An 18,415-nucleotide genomic window follows, 5' to 3' on the forward strand; every position below is an offset into this window, starting at 1 on the left:
AAGTAAGGTCAGACCTCAAACCCCTTTAGCCCCACAGGGAAGAAACACTTTGCTTCTTCCTGCATCACTGGTAAAGAATATAACAATGCAGACAACAATACAGTTAATGTTTAATAAAGTTACACCTCTATAAAACATAAGCCTTGACTATAATTAAACTGAGACATCCCTTAAGATACCCCTAGATGACTTAGTTGCAAAGAGCTATGTATTGAACAAGTAGGGATTTGTTTTCAGTAAGGAAAGCAACATTTGGATATAGACAGGTTCTGCTAAAAATACAAGTTTTACTGCTGTTTGTTCTGTGTGACTAGGGTTGTTTGAGTACCGTTTCTCTTTTATTCAAGCCTCCACTAATTACCAAAGGATTTAATTTTAAAATATTTAGCATTTCAGTGAAGTACAGAACTCACAAGGTTACTTAGTTTCTTTCAAAAATAATTTTTCCATGGAAGCTACCTTGCCTTCCTGTGGCTCAGGGTATTACAATTCTCATTTTGTGAGGGGAATACTGAATCTATGTGCAAGCTTCAAATAATTGGTTTTCTTTGGGTGACAATATAAGTTTTCATTACAAAGCCCAGACTTTTCAGAATGCTGAAGCACAGCTGGTGTTCTTTGAATAGGAAAGTTGGTGTTTCAAATTATTGGAACCTTTAGAAAATTCTGAGATTGATCATTTGTTTTTTCAGGGTGAACTGGATTATTCAGAGGAATGCTATTAATAAGAAAGCAAGTCTGTTGTCTCTTCAAGTGTGGTGGGACCTACACAATAATGATCAGACACAACCTGATTGCAATTTACTGGGTTTTATGCATACACATACCCACAAAGATGATATATGTCTTCCCTAGCATACGTTAGGAGCACTCTTTTCCTATCAGCAAGGACATTCCAAAGCTGCTCCTTGTGTATTGATAGTGAATTGCCCAAAACTTTTATTTTATTAACAGCTGTTATAGTAACAGCTTTATTTAAGAGCTATTCTTCCACAAGCCTTGGTTTTGACACAAATTAAAGTGTAATCCCTCTAATAGGTAAACACAAACAAATTTCTGCTTTAGATTTTTTTTTAAGTGCTTTGAGTTGTGGCAAATACTAAATGGCAGAAGAATTTCTCAAGATTAGACAAATGTCTGCCCAGACAGATGGTGACTGCTGCAGGATGAACTTCTGAGTGGTCTTCAGGTCAGACCCTCAAACTCCATTTCTAGAACCTGTCAGAAAACTCCATATATTGATATTTATAGTAGGCTAATCTATCTGAATATGTGATGATCTAAATAAATAAAAATTCATAAATACAATAAGGAAAATCACAAACCCACTGTCAAGCATGTCACTGTAGCAGAACTTCCCCACTGCCACCGCCACCTGGCCATAAAAAGAAACCTGTCAGACAGAGCCTAGAAAAAACTTTACAAAATTAAAGTCAACATTTAAATAATTCATACCTAAAGCAATGGACTGCACACATTAAGATAGAAAGGCTCCTATCAGGAAGGCTTGGGGTGAGAAGTCACAGTAGATGTTGATGTTCAGCCAAGTAGTAAGCAGTCCCTGATTGCCAACTTTTTTTCTTTTTTTTAGTTTGACGCAGACAGAGATGAAGAAGAAGTGTTCTCTGACATAAGTTCTGCAGTTGACAATAAACTATTTGCAAACAAAGAGACTGCAGCAGGTGAGTTAATGTAAGATTTAAAGAACCATATTTATTGTACTGCATTTGACGTTGGGATGCCTCTTTCATATTCTTCAAGTTTGATGTGGGTACTGTAGCAGTCTTGACCGACCTCAAACATTTGCACAATTGCAGAAAAATCTCTTTATATTTGGAAACTTCATATAGCTTATCCAACAACTTGTTTATCTATCAGTTAGCCTTGAAATACTGTGGCAAGTCCACTAAGCTATACTATTAATACAAAAATCATGTAAGTTTTCAATTTCAGTTGTTAGCTGTTTCAGTTCCAGTGATACCTTGGTGTTCACCAGAAAATCAGTCCTGTGAGATTAATGATCATACTTCCTCCTTAATAATTGGTGTGTGAATATAAGTCAAGTGTTTGGGGATTTCATTTATTTGTTTATTTATTATTTATGCTTACTGAGGCTTGAATATCTTCAAAGTAAAGCCTTTGAGAGACAAAGGACTGCAAAAGAATTGAAGCTAAAAATCAAAGCACTGAAAATATGTAACGTCTGTCAGAAATGTTTTGCTTGAGGGCAGCAGAGGAGTGTTCCTTGGTAACTTCACAACTTCTTCCTTTTACAATGGCATCCCTGGCTGTTTTTCAAATCAACTCCTCGGGTTACATATGTAGATGATGTCATAAATGCCTTCTGAACCAGCACACAAAAAGAAATTTTGGATAATGTTCTAGATGAGATAAAGATGAAGTACCGAGGTGGGGAGGGCGAGGGCAGTGAATGCAAGGGGAGCTGGGGTTGGGGACAATGATGAGAATTATAAGAAGTGCATCAGCTAAAAAGCCCACAGGATTCTAGTGGTCACCCTTCAGATAAGAGGCACAAGAATAAAGATGACTTTCTTTCTCTGTTAGATGGCACACTTATTTATTTTGTGCTTAGCCTTATTCATAAAGGCAACAGGTTGATCACAAACCTAAAATGGCATTCCCATTGTACAACATTGTGTTGATAATTGCCTCTGGATTCCCTAAATGATTTAAATTCCTGACAGGAGGAAGAGGAAAGAAGTGTCATAAAGGTGCAAGCTCTGACAAACAGCTTGACAAGAACTAAGCAATTTGCACAAACTGTTTGTGATTCTGGATGAGTTCCAGTCAGTTCCTCGAAAGTCTGATCTATTTAATAAATCCCTCACCAAAATAATTGGGTAGCCATGAGCAGATGCCATGCCACATTCACCTAATTAGTGCCTACTTTGAGCACTGATAATAAGGAGATTTGAGGGTTCTATGAAGGTTTTTATGAGATCAGGTGTTTAATTTCCAGATGTTGCAATTCCAGCACGTCTTGATCTCACTTCTTGTCTTCTAATCTTATTAGTTATATTGCAGTATACTGTAGTTCCTTGTAGCAAACATAAACATAGTATTTCTAATATTTTCATGCCTCCACATCAATCTAATTCATGTTATACCGGTAAAATCCAGTCGTAATCAACTTTGTAACAATATGTACCAAAAGAAAAAAACTAAAATGTTTATAGATGAGAATACAATTTTCTCATTGTTGCCTTCTACAACATATTAAGACCGTTGCCAAGAGCAACAACCTGTCATGAAACTCAACAGTGTAAGGTTGCAATAAAATTTGTATTAGAAGCATCTTACAGAGAGGAAAATTAAAATGTAATCATTCTAATGCTAATCAGTGCTTCAACAAATTATTTCTATAATATTCCACTTGAAATTTATCTTCTAAGCATTTGTCTTGCCCAAATGCTTATATTCAATATGTATTAATTGAGTTATTACATGGTGCTTCAGAGCATGTTCCATAACATAAAAAGGCACGTTTATTTTATTGAGTTTAAACTTGTTATTGAGAGAAGCAGTATGTTTCATGGGATAGGCTTAGATTGCTTTTATGACAGTCAGTGCTGAACTGTGTGAATACTATCATTGTTAAAATATGAGTATGGGCATATTTGAGCCAATGAACCATACTGAATAGAAGTGCTAGCAGGATTCAAAATAAGTAATGTATTTAAGCAAAGATTGGAAATTCATTAGCTGATTTGCTAAACACAAATGGTCCAAGGAGCAGACTAAATTAATTTGCATGATGGGTCATAGCTACCTTGTGATGGGAAGTGAAGTCAACTGCAGATAAATTTAGACAGATCAGTACAGTCTATTTTCATTGTATAAATTAATTTAGTGAACTGTGAAAAAGCAATGCTTGACATTTGCATTCGTGACAACTTAAGGATGAACAAATTTTCAGAGAAAGTGCCATGAACCCAGGCTTAAAACACTGAAGTGTTTTATTGGACCAGAGACTTTATAGCCATGATCCCCTGGGCTTTGGGCTGCATCTCTGTGGTAGGAATTACACACCTGCCTATGACAGCCACACTCTCTCAGCTTTCCATGATCAATATTGTGCAATTCAGCTTAGGAGCAACAAACATTATGGAAAATACAGCATAAAACATGAAATACAGCCTCATGGTGAAGGAAGTGACTGAGCACAGCCATGCACCCCTCTGTCCCTGACTGTCAGGCTTGGCAGGGGTAGCACCTGTCAGCACATCCTTGTACAACTGCAGCCACCTTTAATTAACCTTGTCCTCTGTGCTGTGTCACTGGATCCTCTTGGATTCCTCACAAGACAAGTTTTTATGAAAGACACCTTCAGTGTCAAGACATAAAACATGGCAAAAAAAGGGATTGCATTTCAGCCTGTTCCTCCCCAGAGACCTGATGATTCAGTTAATGGGGATTTAATAAAAACTTTCAACTGCCTTATTTTTAAATTGTGCAGTACTGCACTAATAAAATCCTCTCTTTTTTCCTCTAAGGAAAACACAGGGCACATGAAAGTGACCAGGTGTCCCTTTCCTTAACTTTATTCGAGCAATCAAGGAAACATATTTTAAGCCCTAAGGGTACCTTTTCAGATCACATGCTGGCAAGTTATTTCTCCATGGCAGTTGAACTTTCATGGGCTTTCTTAAATTTTTAACTTGAATTTCCCCTTTTGCAATTGATAAAGTTACTCAGATCACTTCCTAAAGGTTCATATAAGCACAGGAAGGCTCCAAGGTTAACCAAGAGCTTATTTGAGCCAAGAGATTATTTGGTGGAATGGGACACCCTTTTGAAGGAATTAAGACAAATCAGACTGTAAGCCTTTCCTCCTAATAGACAAGTGTGAATTGTTTTTATAGCCTAGTTCTCATGGTACCAACTTAGCAAAAGAAAAACAATGCAACTTGCTCAGAAAAGGCAATAAAAGTTATTTATGATCAACTGTTTTGTTGTCAGACATGAGATGTGCAGCCTGCAGTCTCAGTGAAAGTAGCAGGGCATGTTTGCTTCCAAACTCTTTTCCTTAAGATGACATTGTGCATTTCACCTTTGAGAGATAAACGTTGCCACAGGTTTTATGAAAAATGTTGCTGATTTAAACTTACATTTAGAAAAGCTGAGCCAAGTTTTGAATTCTGCACTTTCCAAGGCTCTCCTTTTGGCTTTAGCCTTGTCTGGAGATCTGCCTAGAGCAGGATTCCCCACTGCCAGTACCTTGCCAAGGGGCTCCCTGCTGTGCCTCTGCTGCCTGCCTACAAGCCATAGTTAGTGAGCTCCTTGTTCTCCCCTGCAAGACCTGTTTGAGGAAGATTTAGTCCAACCTTAGCAAAATATGCTCCCTCCAACAATGAACTGAGCTGGAGCATAGCAAACTACTTATGCTGCACCAGGGATATCACAAGAACTCTGATATGTCCCTTAATTACTTTATCTTGTCTTGGGAGTAGCCCTTTGCTTCAATTCATTTCTCATGGGTTTGTCTTTAGGCAATTTGAGAAGGGTAAAGAAGTCTGAGCATTGTTCAGTGATAGATGGTTATGGGGTTTGTTAGTTTTCATTAAAGCATGAAAGAAAAGACTGATTTTCAATTTTTCTTGAATATAACCTAGGAAGAAGCTATGCTTTTCCGAGGACACCAGTATTCTAATTCAAGGGAAAAAGGCTTTAAGATGCTTGACCATATTAAAATTGTATAACCATTATGGCTTTTATCACTTAATATACATTATGCATGAGTATTCATTTTCAGCCTGACCTTTACATTTAAGTTAGCAGCACCATATTTCATACTAATGTTTCTAGCTAAGAATATATACTGCTCTTGGTAGTTAAGTGACAGTTAATCAAGTGCCTTTAATAAAGTGCCAACAAGTGCCTTTAGCAGTGATTGATGTGTCAGAGTAGGCCAGTGCCGGTGACAACTGAGACTTAGTTAAATTATATTATCAACAATGACACGGTGTTAAGAGTGAGATATCAGCTGTGTAAGATAAATCAAAAAATTAAGATTCTTTCAGCAGCTGGAAATCTATTTCCTTGCATATATCTTTTAGAGAAAGTTATTTTCAAAAGACCATAAAGTGTACATGCCAGAAAACATGCTGTGTGTGTACATGTGACACTGCCATACCAGGAGCATAATTCCTTTCTGTAATTTCTCTGTAGCAATCTGAAAAACTATACATGAGCATTGGGGGTGGGGGCAGGGGAGTGAGGAACCAAAACAAAAGCACCATCAGATGGTAGATGCAGGTCTTTCCCTGGTTTCTCTTAGGTAGTCCAGAAAGTTAAATTGAAGATTAATTTGGCAGTTATTGTGATAAGGATTGCGAACTAAGACACCCTGGAATCGTCATTTGTACCATGCAGTTACAGTTTTTGGTCATCATGACATCCAGCTCCTCTCCTCTATTCTCTCTGTCAGACCACCCACATCGATTATTACTATGCAAACTTCTAAAGCAAACAAACCCAGATAATATATAAATGCATCTGGCACAAATTGAACTGCAAAATCTGTTATTGATAGTGCTTGTTACAGCAAGCCACCCATACAAACAACTCTAATGGTGAGAAAACAACTCCAGGTCAGCAATAGGCTCAATAGGCTTAAAACTATGTACCCTCAGTGCCAGTGCCTGCAGGAACGTCATACCAGGCAGAGACACCTGTAACCCAGGAAGGAGGAGTTGTTTTCTTCATCAGGGATCTTGTTTCACTGAGGACATGAGGAGACAAAACAAAACACAGCTGACACTTCCCCTGGTGTTACCTGTTGCTGCCCACATGATGTGAGTGGTCGGACTCATCTGTGGCTAGCTGGTTATAATTTTTAGGTTTCTGTGTATCATTACAATATTTTTGTTATTCTCATTTTACTAATGCTGTGAAAGTGACTTCTATAGTCTCATGCCTATTGACAGTTTTATGTGTTTAGAATATGTGCGGTATTTGGTTTAGAGCTGCACCATCTGGAGGACTCAGGAGAACATTTCCTTCTTTATTGCCCAGGACTGAGATAATCTGAATGGGGTGACAGTGCCAGAATATGATGACCATGTTACAGCCTTCCTATGTTTATATAGAAACATTATTGGTGGTTTATCCTCCCATTGTGGTTTAGCAATGACTCCTCCCCTACATGGCTTCTTGAAATATCAAGCTCAGTTTCTGTTGTCCTGCACCTTCAGCAGTTCAGCTGAAGCTAAACTGTAAAGCTCAGCCAGGTCAAGGCTTCTCAGCAATTGGATTTTGTCATCCCAAGTGCAAGAGACTGCATTCTTCCTGGTCCTGCCACAGGAAGATGACAAGGAGAAGGGGCAGAGCCATACAGACTCCTTGGGAAGGGGTAGAAGAGGATGGAAATGGAGATAATTCCTGCTGGAAGCATGCTGCTTTGGTCCCCTATCCACACCACTCAAGGACCCTTATCTGCTAATCAGAAATCAGCATTTCCTTTCTCTTTCTTAAACTGGTTTGTATTCTCCCTTGAGTGTGGAAATTTAAAATTGCAAGTCATGGCATGCAGAACACCCTGCCCAATAAATATGCAATCAAGCTAAAACAATTCACCCTTTAGCACAGCCCTTCCTTATTAAGATCTGCAGTAACTTTTATGGATATTTTGAAGGCTTTGCTAATGAAATACCATTCACCTGGGCACTCCAGCAAACCTGAATGGTTGGTTCCTTGGATCACAGTTTTTGCACAGATACAGACAATTGGAAATATTATAGTGTTCTACCACATTAAGTGAAAGTTTTCAATCCATTTCTCAAGTCTAATTTTCTTTCCTATTTTAGGGCCAAATGAACTTGATTGCAGTCTGATTATGGATTCTGGAGATGCTGTTTATACAGAATTTGACTTTGAAGATCAGGTAATTTTCTGTATATATGGCTTCTCTCTAGACAGTTTTTTTAGTTTATGTATATACTGTGCTATAACATTTGTCTAAACAAGGTGATGGCATTTTAAGGATAGGGCAAATGGATTCTTAAGTGCAACATAAGTAAATTCATGATGCACAGATGTTGCTTTCTGGTTAGGAAAAAAGAATTAATATTATTATAGTATTAAGACCCTGTATCTTCTATTACTGTGCATTGCTGAGTTTCCTCCATAAATTTTAAAACATTGGCAAATGTGACAAGTAGAATTGCTAAAATGCACTGTAAGTCTGCTGTATATTTAAGAAGTAAAACTTTTCCAAAGAGCAGTATGAAATTATAAGAAGTGTGAAATATAACTACAGCCAAATCAAATGTTCTCCCTGTGAAGAAATGTTTTTAAGAATAAAAAACAACAAAGCCTTACAGTATGTTGAAATCAGCCTTTCTACTGAACCTGTCCAATCCACATCTAAAAACTAAATTTTGATAAGAGTTTTCTTTCTATATAGGAAGAATCCTGGGTGGGGGGGAAGTTATGTATATCTTTCGCCTATAATATTCACATCCACACTGGTAAGGTCACATCTGGAATACCGTTCAGTTCTGGATTTAGTAATATAGGATATGGAGATACTTAAAAGTATCCAGCAAAGGACCACTAAGATAATTAAGGGACTGGGCCATCTCTCTTACAAGGAAGGGCTGAGATGCCTGACTGTTCAGTCTGGAAAAAAGAAGGCTCAGGGGCACCTCATCAAAATGTACAGAAGTCTGAAGGGAGGATGCAGAGAAAATGGATCCAGGCATTTTCTGTTGTGCAGTGACTGGACAAGAGGCAATGGGCACAAACTGAAGCATGGGAGGTTCCTGAGGCTTGGATGCTGTACTAAGAATAAGGGTTGTGTGCTTGTTACTGTGCTGTGGATAAGCATTTAAGAGAATGACTTAGAATTTAAAAAAAAAACCAAACCAAAAAACCATCTGTCTATCACACCATCATACTTATGGGTGGTGGTTTTGTATGTTTTGCTTCCTGTCTTCCACTTTTGAATGACTTTGCTTGTATTTTCTTCATGAATACCACAAACATCTCTCTAGACTTGTAAGCAGCTTGGCACAGAATGCTAATTTGTGTTTCTGTTGTCATTCAACAAAATGCAGTTGCAAATGTTCTCACCTCTTTTCTCATTACTTGCAAAAGATATCTTTTCTTGTGATATTTCAAAGCTAGTGACAAAATGAGGGCCAACAAAACTGAATTTTCATTATGATTGGATCATTCATTGGTTTTCTTTCACAGTATTCAATGCAACACTTTATCCTCACCTGCAAAATATTATACGTTCTAGCTCCATTCATTTATTTTAATTTTTAGATCCTTTTACTGTTCTTTTTGGCTCAGTTATTTCAGCTTGGCTGTTTTTCAAGAAGGCAGCTTGTCTCTGTCTTCACATCCCTTTTTAAATCCCATTCTTTCATAAACCCTTCTTAAAATGTTCTATGTCCAGGAAACTTCTAAATTTCCCATTATCTTTGTACTACACTTTATTATTTAGGGGTTTAGGTCTATAAAGCAGAATCTATATTTATATTATGTTTGGCTATTTGGATGTTAAATTTTGCATTTTAATGACATTTAAAATAGGTTCTTTCGGAAGAGTACATATACTAAAGAAATCATACTCTTGGTTCATAATGTTTACATAATATTCACAAGTTTTATAGTTACAAAATAAAATAAAATTAATGGAGATGTGAAAATTATACTGATATCATAATAATTTCAAACTATATAGTTCACTGATGATACATTACACCATCCATAAAAGCACTGCAGTTTTGAATGCATGTGATTCTCACGAGGTTGAACAAGGCTATGATGGGACCTTATTGTTTTTGTCAATGGCAAATATTCCTTCTGCCAGAATGTTGCAGTTAGCTTTTCTCATTATTTGTTAAACTAACACATTGCCACTCTGGCAAGAGTGCAGTACTGTTAACAAAGAAGGAGAAATGAAGCTAAAACAGTGCGAGAAGCCCATCAATCAGGGACAGCTATATAAATATGAAGTGGCTGACACCAACTGACTTTAAGTGCAAGTTGGTATCTTGATACATTTTGCAACATTTAAAAAAAATAAATATTTCTATTACTAATAAATAATGTGTACACACAGTTTATATGAAATGCCTTGTACAAATATAAAGAAAATATACAAGAGAAAGCAATTGCAACCAATTTGAAATTATGGAAGCAAGTATTATATACAGAAGCAAAAAAGGGAGTGGAGATTACCATGAAGTCATAATACCATCTAGCTGCCTGGTCTGAAAAACAAAATGAGAAATTACTCTTAGGATGGAAAGATCAATAACTAAATTCAGGAGTGAGGAACTGCTCACATTCAAAACTTGAGCTCATTTTGACTGTGGCAGTGATTTAATCCTCCAGTGATTTACCACATGCTGTTTACGAATTGTGTGAAGCATCAACAACCTTTACTCAGAGAATCTCAAGTGGAAAAAGAATGTATGTCTGGATACAAATGTGTCATGCAGTGATGTTATTGCATAGGAAATCTGTCATGAGAATGTGGGGGCTAAGAAGGCTGGTTTCCAAGCAACCTTACACAGCTGAGCTGCTAAAAATGGCTGAATTTTAGGGGAACATCTTGGTAGTCACTGAACAAGGGGAGTTGGGGGTCACACAGAAGACAAAGCCACAGCTGGCAATGGGTGCCTTGGTGCAGCTGAAATGGACTTACACAGATACTTTCGCATTTTCTCATTCTTGGAATGAGCCAGGAAAATCTCCAGTGTAAACTAAACCAAAAAAGCATCGGAGTTGTTCAGATGTACATTAGTTCTTCCAGAATAATGTCTCCTACTGGTAGGCAGGACCAAGGAGATGGAGTGGTGTGGTTCCAGGCACTGATGGAGTCCTTGGCTCATGTAGGAGTGCCAAGTGCTCCCAGAAACACCTGATAACTCTCCTTGAGACAGTGCAAAGCAACACTAGTCCAAATTAACATCTGGCTTTTCTGGAAGAGTATGCAGGGGAAATTGAATTTAAAACAACTCAGAGAAAGCTTGAGCTTTGAATTGTACATGTTATAAATGATGGTTCAATTAACTTTATGTAACTAAATTAAAAGTAAGCTGATTGTTTTCTACTGACTATGCATGAAGACTTCAAGAACTAGAACATTTGTAATCACTAAGTCCCTACAGCACGGAAAAGCAGGAGGGAAATACCCTTAAAAAAAAAAATTAAAACCCATTCTTTTCTCCAAATCATTAATAACTATTTTTCTGGTTTTGTCTCAGATCTGTGAGATCCTGTATTATAAAAGGAATAATATAAGTTTTTAGAATTACCTAGAAATACATTCTAAGTATTAAGTAAATAAATGAAAGAGATAGTACCTCTCATTGGGAATGACTTATGGAAGAACCAAGGTTCTTGTTTTAGCAATCTCTACAGCCATTTCTGGAATAATGATTACACTACTCATGACTTGATTGGATAACATAAAAGCAAAGTAACGTGGCTAGTTTCAGATATTTTAACCCATATTAAGACTTCAGGAATATATTTTGGGCCAGGCAATTTTGAGTGCTGCAACTTTAAAGAGTATTCTCAATTTGCAGAACTTGCTGTGGTGACTAGTGTCTGGTTTAATGAGGATGGTTCTTTGCTGCTGGAATACTCTCAAGTGTGATAAAGGTTTTTAATGCTCACTGTGTTCATTTATACTTGCCATTCAATTTCTCAACTTTTCCAGAGAGACTACCAATGTAATGCCCTTGTTTCTAGAGACCAGAAAGTTTTTATTTTTAACAATTAGATTTTTATTAGAAACCTACTGTTTGTTTTATTTCAAGTGCATTCAGGCAAAAGGGAGTACTGAAGAATTGGCATCAGTGAATCCTATCAAAGAGTTCCAGAAGAAGAGAGCTTTCAATTATTTTGTCATGAAAACAAGCCTTTCAGGAGAACTTTAACTAGCCTGATGAATATTTAGAGTAATTAAAGAAAAAGTTAAAATACACTGTCAGGCAGCTGGAGAATGGATACAATCTTGTACAAGTGCTACAGAACTTTAGAATTTGGGAAATGTGAAAACCAGGTCAACTTCAAGTAAAATTCTCAAAAATATATTTAGCCTCTAGTAATGTTTGGAACAGGAAGTCACAAATTTCATAGAATGGTTTGGGTTGGAAGGGATGTTAAAGATCATTTAGTTCCAGCTTCCCTGCCACGGGCAGGACCACCTTCCGCTAGGCCAGGTTGCTCAGAGACTGACTCACCCTGGCCTTGAATGCTTCCAGAGATGAGACATCCACAGTTTCTGTGGACAACCTGTTCCAGTGCCTCACCACCCTCACATCTACAAAACATGGAAACGCATTTTTGTGCCTTTCAGGGAGTTACCAGTTCTTAACTGAGAGATTTCCATGCCCTTGCAGTGTCATGCTGCATTTACTGATTCAATTAGATAAATGCAATTAGATAAATGCCATAGTACAAAGAAAAGATTGTCTTTTTTTTTTTTGCCCCCCCTGCAAATGTATCAAAGACCTAGGAAAGGTAGATTAAAAAAAAAAAAAAACAAAATGTTTTCTGTTCAGTAATGACAAGCAATCAACTCAATGAAATAAATTGAATAACCCAATCTTTGCTGCAAATTCAGAATGCTTTATAATTAGAAATGTGACAGCTCACTTGAAAAATTCACAAGCAAAACCAAAATCAAGTGGAGGAAAAAAGCTCTAAAAGACACTTACTCATTCTAACAAGAGGAAAAGAGGAAACAGGCTCTCAATTAGAAGTTTTTGCCATGTAGTTATAATTCATTTTGCAGCTTGGTGTAGTTTCCTGTCCAAAGCACTGAGGAATCCAGGCTTTAGGAGAGCAGGAGAAAAGCTTTTAGTGAACTGATGCAAAACAGACTCCACTGCTACCAAGACTATAATAATATTTCCAGCCTGACTGATTAGCATAGCTTGAAACTTAAATATTCAAGAGACATAATGAAAAGTTCCAGAGAGTCTTTTCAATGCAGAGGCAGAACACAAATATTAATAAAACTGTTGGGCTTGAGCAAAGTAAAAGCCTCATTTAACTAAAGCTCTGTGGATTAAACCAAAGACCATTTTCCTCCATTTACTGTGTTTCCTATCAGTTGTCACTTTGTTTTGACTCCCTTTTCCCTACTCTGAAGATTCAGCCCAAGTAGTTTATTTAACCCTTCAGACACAATACTTTGGGGTTAGGATTACAATACTACAGAGGGCAAACTGCACACCTTCATTAGCAGGAGAAATTTTCATTCAGACTTTCAAAAATCAGATAAACATTAATTAAATTCTTCAAGGAGTCAGATTAGAATGTCATATATTAATCATGTGCTTTCTTTTTACTTGAGAACATAAGGAACTTCTGGTGTAACAGTAGTTTTATTCATATATGCTGTGCAGCATTAAACATTACAGGTCTTAGTAAAATGACCAAGAGTAACCAGAAACCATTTGGGCTTTTAATGCTGAACATATCTGCAGTGTCCATTTCTCTTTTGCTGATAGAAAGTGGTATCAATTTGAATTACAGATTCTGGTTATACAGAGAAACTGTTTAAAACAGGAATATAGGACAGAAAAGAAAATGAGAGGATACTCAGAGAATGGTTGTAAAACTCTGTTCTCTCAACACTTGTTTTTTGTCAAAGGTGGAGTCCAATCTAGTTTAAGGATATCTGCAAAAAGGCAAAATGAATAAGCATCCAAAGATATGAAAGAGCTGGAAAGGCAGGTCTAACTACAGAGAAAAGATGTTTAATAGCAATGTACTGAAGTCAGTGAACAATCTGTTCAGTTCACGTTGCCATGGAAACTATCCTATTAAATGCTTTAAAAAAAACAGTTCTAGAAACAAAGTACTACAGTTTGCCTTACAAAATGTTTCCTGAATAAGCTCAAACCATGTGTATTTTGGTGCTTTGAAATAATTTTGTAAATGCAAAGAATTTTTTTCTCTTTCAAATCACCATTGTACACTGTAATAAAGGCATGTGTTGGAAAGTCTCCTGCTTAATTTTCCCCCATGCAAACCATGGCAAAATGGGCAAAAAATAACCAGAGTCAGCCTGCACTTTCTTATGTGAAATGCCAGAAGCAGTTGTTTACTTCTTCTTTCACAGATGTTATTTGAACTTATTTTCTGGTGATACTTATATTAGGTAGGGCTAGACTGCCAAGGTTAGTTGAAGTCTTTGCATTCCAATTCTTTCCTAATTTTGAACCCAAAGTTGCTGCCTGCAGCTCTGGTGGCCAGTACAGGGCACAAGGATTCAGTTAAAATGATGCTGAGCTCAAGTGAGTTACTGTAGATTTAAACAGCAGTGACAACATTATTCTTCAAGAGGTGCTGCATTTATGCTTCACTGAATAATTCTGCAGTAAATTATGAAGTCCTTCTCTGTGGCTTGTGGAAGTGCCTGTAGTAAAAGCATTACAATTTACAGTATCTCACCATCATTGCTGTAGGCAGTAGCAGTAGGATACTGCACCTTCTTTCCTCACACCAGCTTGCCCTTCCCCTGGCAAAGTGAGGCTTTATGCCTTCATGAACAAAATATAACTTCCCAGCTAAATTTATGAGTTCTACCTTTACAGTCCAGAGAACTTGCATAATTCTTGGGGAATATCAGGTATCCCACACAGTTGATGCAAATAGGATCCACAGCAGAACTTTTCCTCTTCTACCAAAAGTTGATAAAGAAATGTAAAGGTGTATTTTAAACCCGTTCTGCCTCCTAGATTTAGAGGCCTCACTCAGGGCTGTGAATTGGTTCTGTTCACGAAGCCCAGCATCCCTAAAGACAGCTACCCTTTCTTGAAAACATTTGTTGTAACAATTCCTATATTTTAAAACATTGCAGAAGGAAGTGCCTTTTTATTTCTTTTATATTTCTTAACCACTGTCAAAGTACATCCTGTATATTTTTACATACACATATAAAACTGCAGTGATTGCAAAGATGCTGTTTTACTCTATGAGATACAAAATTGCTCTTAAAATCACTTATTTGTATTGTATCAAAGCAGAAAAGTGGTTTCTCTGGGTACACTGGAAAATTAAAAAAAAAATCCCCTATGTATTTTCAGAAAGCCATATGTTTCCTACTTGGTTTTTTACTCCTTATGTATCCCAGGATTGTGCAGTCAATGTTAGTCATTTTGGGCTTAAATACCAGTCATAAAGAGTGAAAAGTGGCCTAGTTTTAGAACTCCTTCACAGCAGTTCATCTCAAATCAGTGGACTGTTTCTTCAGATAGTTCAATTCCTTCTTAACACAGAAGTCCTTTAGAAATACTGCAGAAGTTGAAAGTTACAGAACTGCCTAATAATAGATAAATAGGTGCTATAGTAAACCTTGAATATGCTTGTGAAATGTTAAGCAGAGAAGGCCTTTGAGAGGTAAAATTTGAACACAATTGTCAATTTTCATCTGAATAGCAGCAAATCATAGGATCTGAGGTTGCACACTGGGTTTGGGGATTTATTTGCAACACTCTATTCTTGTCCTTCTCCATGCCAAGATCTTTTTCTTTTTGAAAACTGAGTTGAGACAGGCCTGCAGAAAAGCCTTTCTCATCTTAAGTTTTAAAAAGCCCAGAAAAGCACAAAATGCACATACATTTAAAAAAAAAAAAAAACCCAAACCAAACCATTAACAACAAAAAACCCAAATGACTGAATTTCACCTCTCAGAAGACAGCTCTCAGGGCAAATATGTACAGAAGTTAACAAAAACCAATTCTCCCCAAACTATAGCACACAGATTCTGGCTTTTTCCTCTCTAAAGTACCTACAGATATTCTTGATGTTCTTGAAGAACAGGAATGCAAAATCTGAAAAAAACCCAACCAAATTTAAAAGCTGGATAATTTGATATTGGCTTTTGACTGTTAAAAATGGGTTAATCTCTAACTAATGGGTATAATTTTCTATTATTATTATTATTTTAGAATTGATAATAATTTTTGTTTCAAAAGAATAATCACAGAATCACAGAAAGGGGAAGGTGGGAAGAGGGACTGCAGTGAATCATCTGGTCCAACCTCCCTGCTCAAGGAGGGTCATCCCACAGCCCATGGCACAGGATGACCCTTGAACATCTCCAGTGAGGGAGACTCCAGAACCTCACTGGGCAATCGGTGCCAGTGCTTGTCACCTGCACAGTCAAGTTCTTCCTCTTGTTTAGGTGGAACTTCTGTGCATCAGTTTGTGCCTGTTGCCTCTTGTCCCACCGGCCAGCAGCACTGAGCAGAGCCTGGTCCATCCTCTGGCACCTCCCTTCAGACACTGACTGATATTGATTAGGTCCCTTCTCAGCCTTCTCAAGGTTGACCATGCCCAGCTCCCTCAGCTCCCTCACAAGAGAGCATGGCACTGAGTTTTGTCTTTGGTAGGAACCTGGAATTAAATGGGAATCACAGTGATATCATCTGTCCGAATTCTGTAGATGCTATTATGAACACTGATGTTTTTGCAGTTTTATGCATTGTGAACAAATAAAAATCACCTCGAAAAACATTAGCTCTGTACGCTCATCCTAATTTCTTTAGTCCTTTTTAACACAAATAACTCCACTCTGCTGAGTGGTATGAAGTATATAAGAAAATTTGACTTTCAATGGAGAAAAAAGTCTTGAAGTGTGAGGGTATTCCTACTGTGTCTTACCTTATTTATTAGTTCTGTAGCAGGGGAAGTCAGAGCTCAGCCACCTCTGCTTTACAGAGGCATACTATAACACTCAGCTTGCAGAAAGCAGCTCAGGCTGAAAAATTGATTTGAAGTATAAATCAAGTTTAATGGTATGGCTCATAAAATCCATACCCAGGGAGCACTGCCCTTGCATAAAACGAACAAAGAAACATGTAATTTTTATTTGTTTAAATAATTTGTGTCTGAAACATTCCTTGGAATATTTACATTCTCAAATTCAAGCTTGAAAATTGAGCATAATTTTAAGCAGCAGTCATGCTGTATTTCAAATTCAATCTCATTCTACTGCCTCTTTTCTCCTCTGTCTGTGATTATTTATCATCTTTAGTAAATTTGGAGGACAAACTCTGGCTATATCTGTTAGAAATCTGAATGAAATGTATCAGGTACTTCTTACCACTCTTTTCTAGAAGCATTCAAACAACAATGAGGTGATAAGGGAGAACTCTTGTCCATGTAAAACAAAAGAAACAAAACCCCAACTAAAACACGCAAGGACTGGAGCAGAGGTTATTACTGGGTAACAGGAAAGCTTTCACATTTCATCAGGTAACTGACATTCACAACAGCTGTCACTAAGTCCTCATGAAGAAAATGGCCCTTCAGTAGATTAAAAAATTAAATCTATTTTATTGATATGCCTTACGAGTACTCATTCATTGGCAGCAAAATTGAAACTTCTGAAGAATTCTGTATCATTCCATTATTATTTGCTGAGACATACTGTCATAGTTTGTTACTACAGAAATTAGGTGGGTTGGAAGTTCATCTAGTTCCAAATCATTCTATGATTCTGTGGACTTACCTCACTTACCTAGCAATGACAGTAACTGCAAAGTCATTAACCAATGAAGTATCTACTACCAGTCAGATATTTACTAATTACAACACAAGTGGCAAGTAAAATGGCAGTCAAAAGCCTGTGTTTTCCAACTCTAAAGACAAATGTCAAATAAGTGATTCTTTACAGGCAGCAAACTTCTCTAATTAGCAATTATTTTAATGTACTGTTGATATTGTTTAAGTAGTTACACAGACATCTGTGCTCCACTAATGGATATGTTTCCAGATAATATTTAGAGATATAACTTGACTGTAAAGGCATATGAAATTACAAACTACCTATCTTTCTTCAGAGCTCATTACGAGATGTAATCTTCCTCACTTTGCTTTCAAGTACATGGAAACAGCTATACTGAGAGTACAGAGACTGCTGCTAAATCACTGTATTGGTGCTGGCAGTCTGGTGTCAAATACCATTTGCTATCTAACTGGAGGGACTTTGCCTTGTGTGATCACTTGCTAAATCCCACAGTTATTTTCCAAAGAGCTCTGGGAAGGAGGCAGAGCAGTGTGTTCAGCCTGATACAGGCCAAGCCATTCACAGTTTAGAGACCTACTTGCTAAAAAGACTCAATCTTTGAGTCTTTCTGTCAAATACTGTCAAATGCAAACATAAAGAGACTGTATTAAACAGGGTGCCAGACTGTCACTCTTTGTGAGGGACCTCCAGCCAAACAGCACATCTAGCTCCTCACGCAGATCAGCACAAAACTGGTTGGATTCAGTTTCTGCAATCGTAGGGGAGAACAACAGCAAAACTTGAAAGCAGTAATGCTGCTTTCAATTCTATAATTTGATTGTAAGCTTGGAATTCTGATCCAGATTTTTAAAGGAATTTTACTCTAAACTTAGTGCCTAAAAGGAT

At 37.2% G+C, this 18,415-nt stretch overlaps 1 protein-coding gene across 1 annotated transcript in view; it reads left to right on the top strand.

The window, feature by feature from the left end:
- The window catches only part of AK5 (adenylate kinase 5), an 82,682-nt gene that overhangs the window by 37,976 nt on the left and 26,291 nt on the right, over nt 1-18,415 (top strand). The window contains exons 7-8 of the mRNA XM_066555938.1: nt 1,592-1,682; nt 7,827-7,903. Coding sequence (XP_066412035.1) covers nt 1,592-1,682; nt 7,827-7,903 — 168 coding nt within the window. The remainder of the gene's footprint in view (nt 1-1,591; nt 1,683-7,826; nt 7,904-18,415) is intronic.

This window comes from Molothrus aeneus, chromosome 9 (assembly GCF_037042795.1).
Source record: "Molothrus aeneus isolate 106 chromosome 9, BPBGC_Maene_1.0, whole genome shotgun sequence".
In the NCBI taxonomy this organism is placed as follows: domain Eukaryota; kingdom Metazoa; phylum Chordata; class Aves; order Passeriformes; family Icteridae; genus Molothrus; species Molothrus aeneus.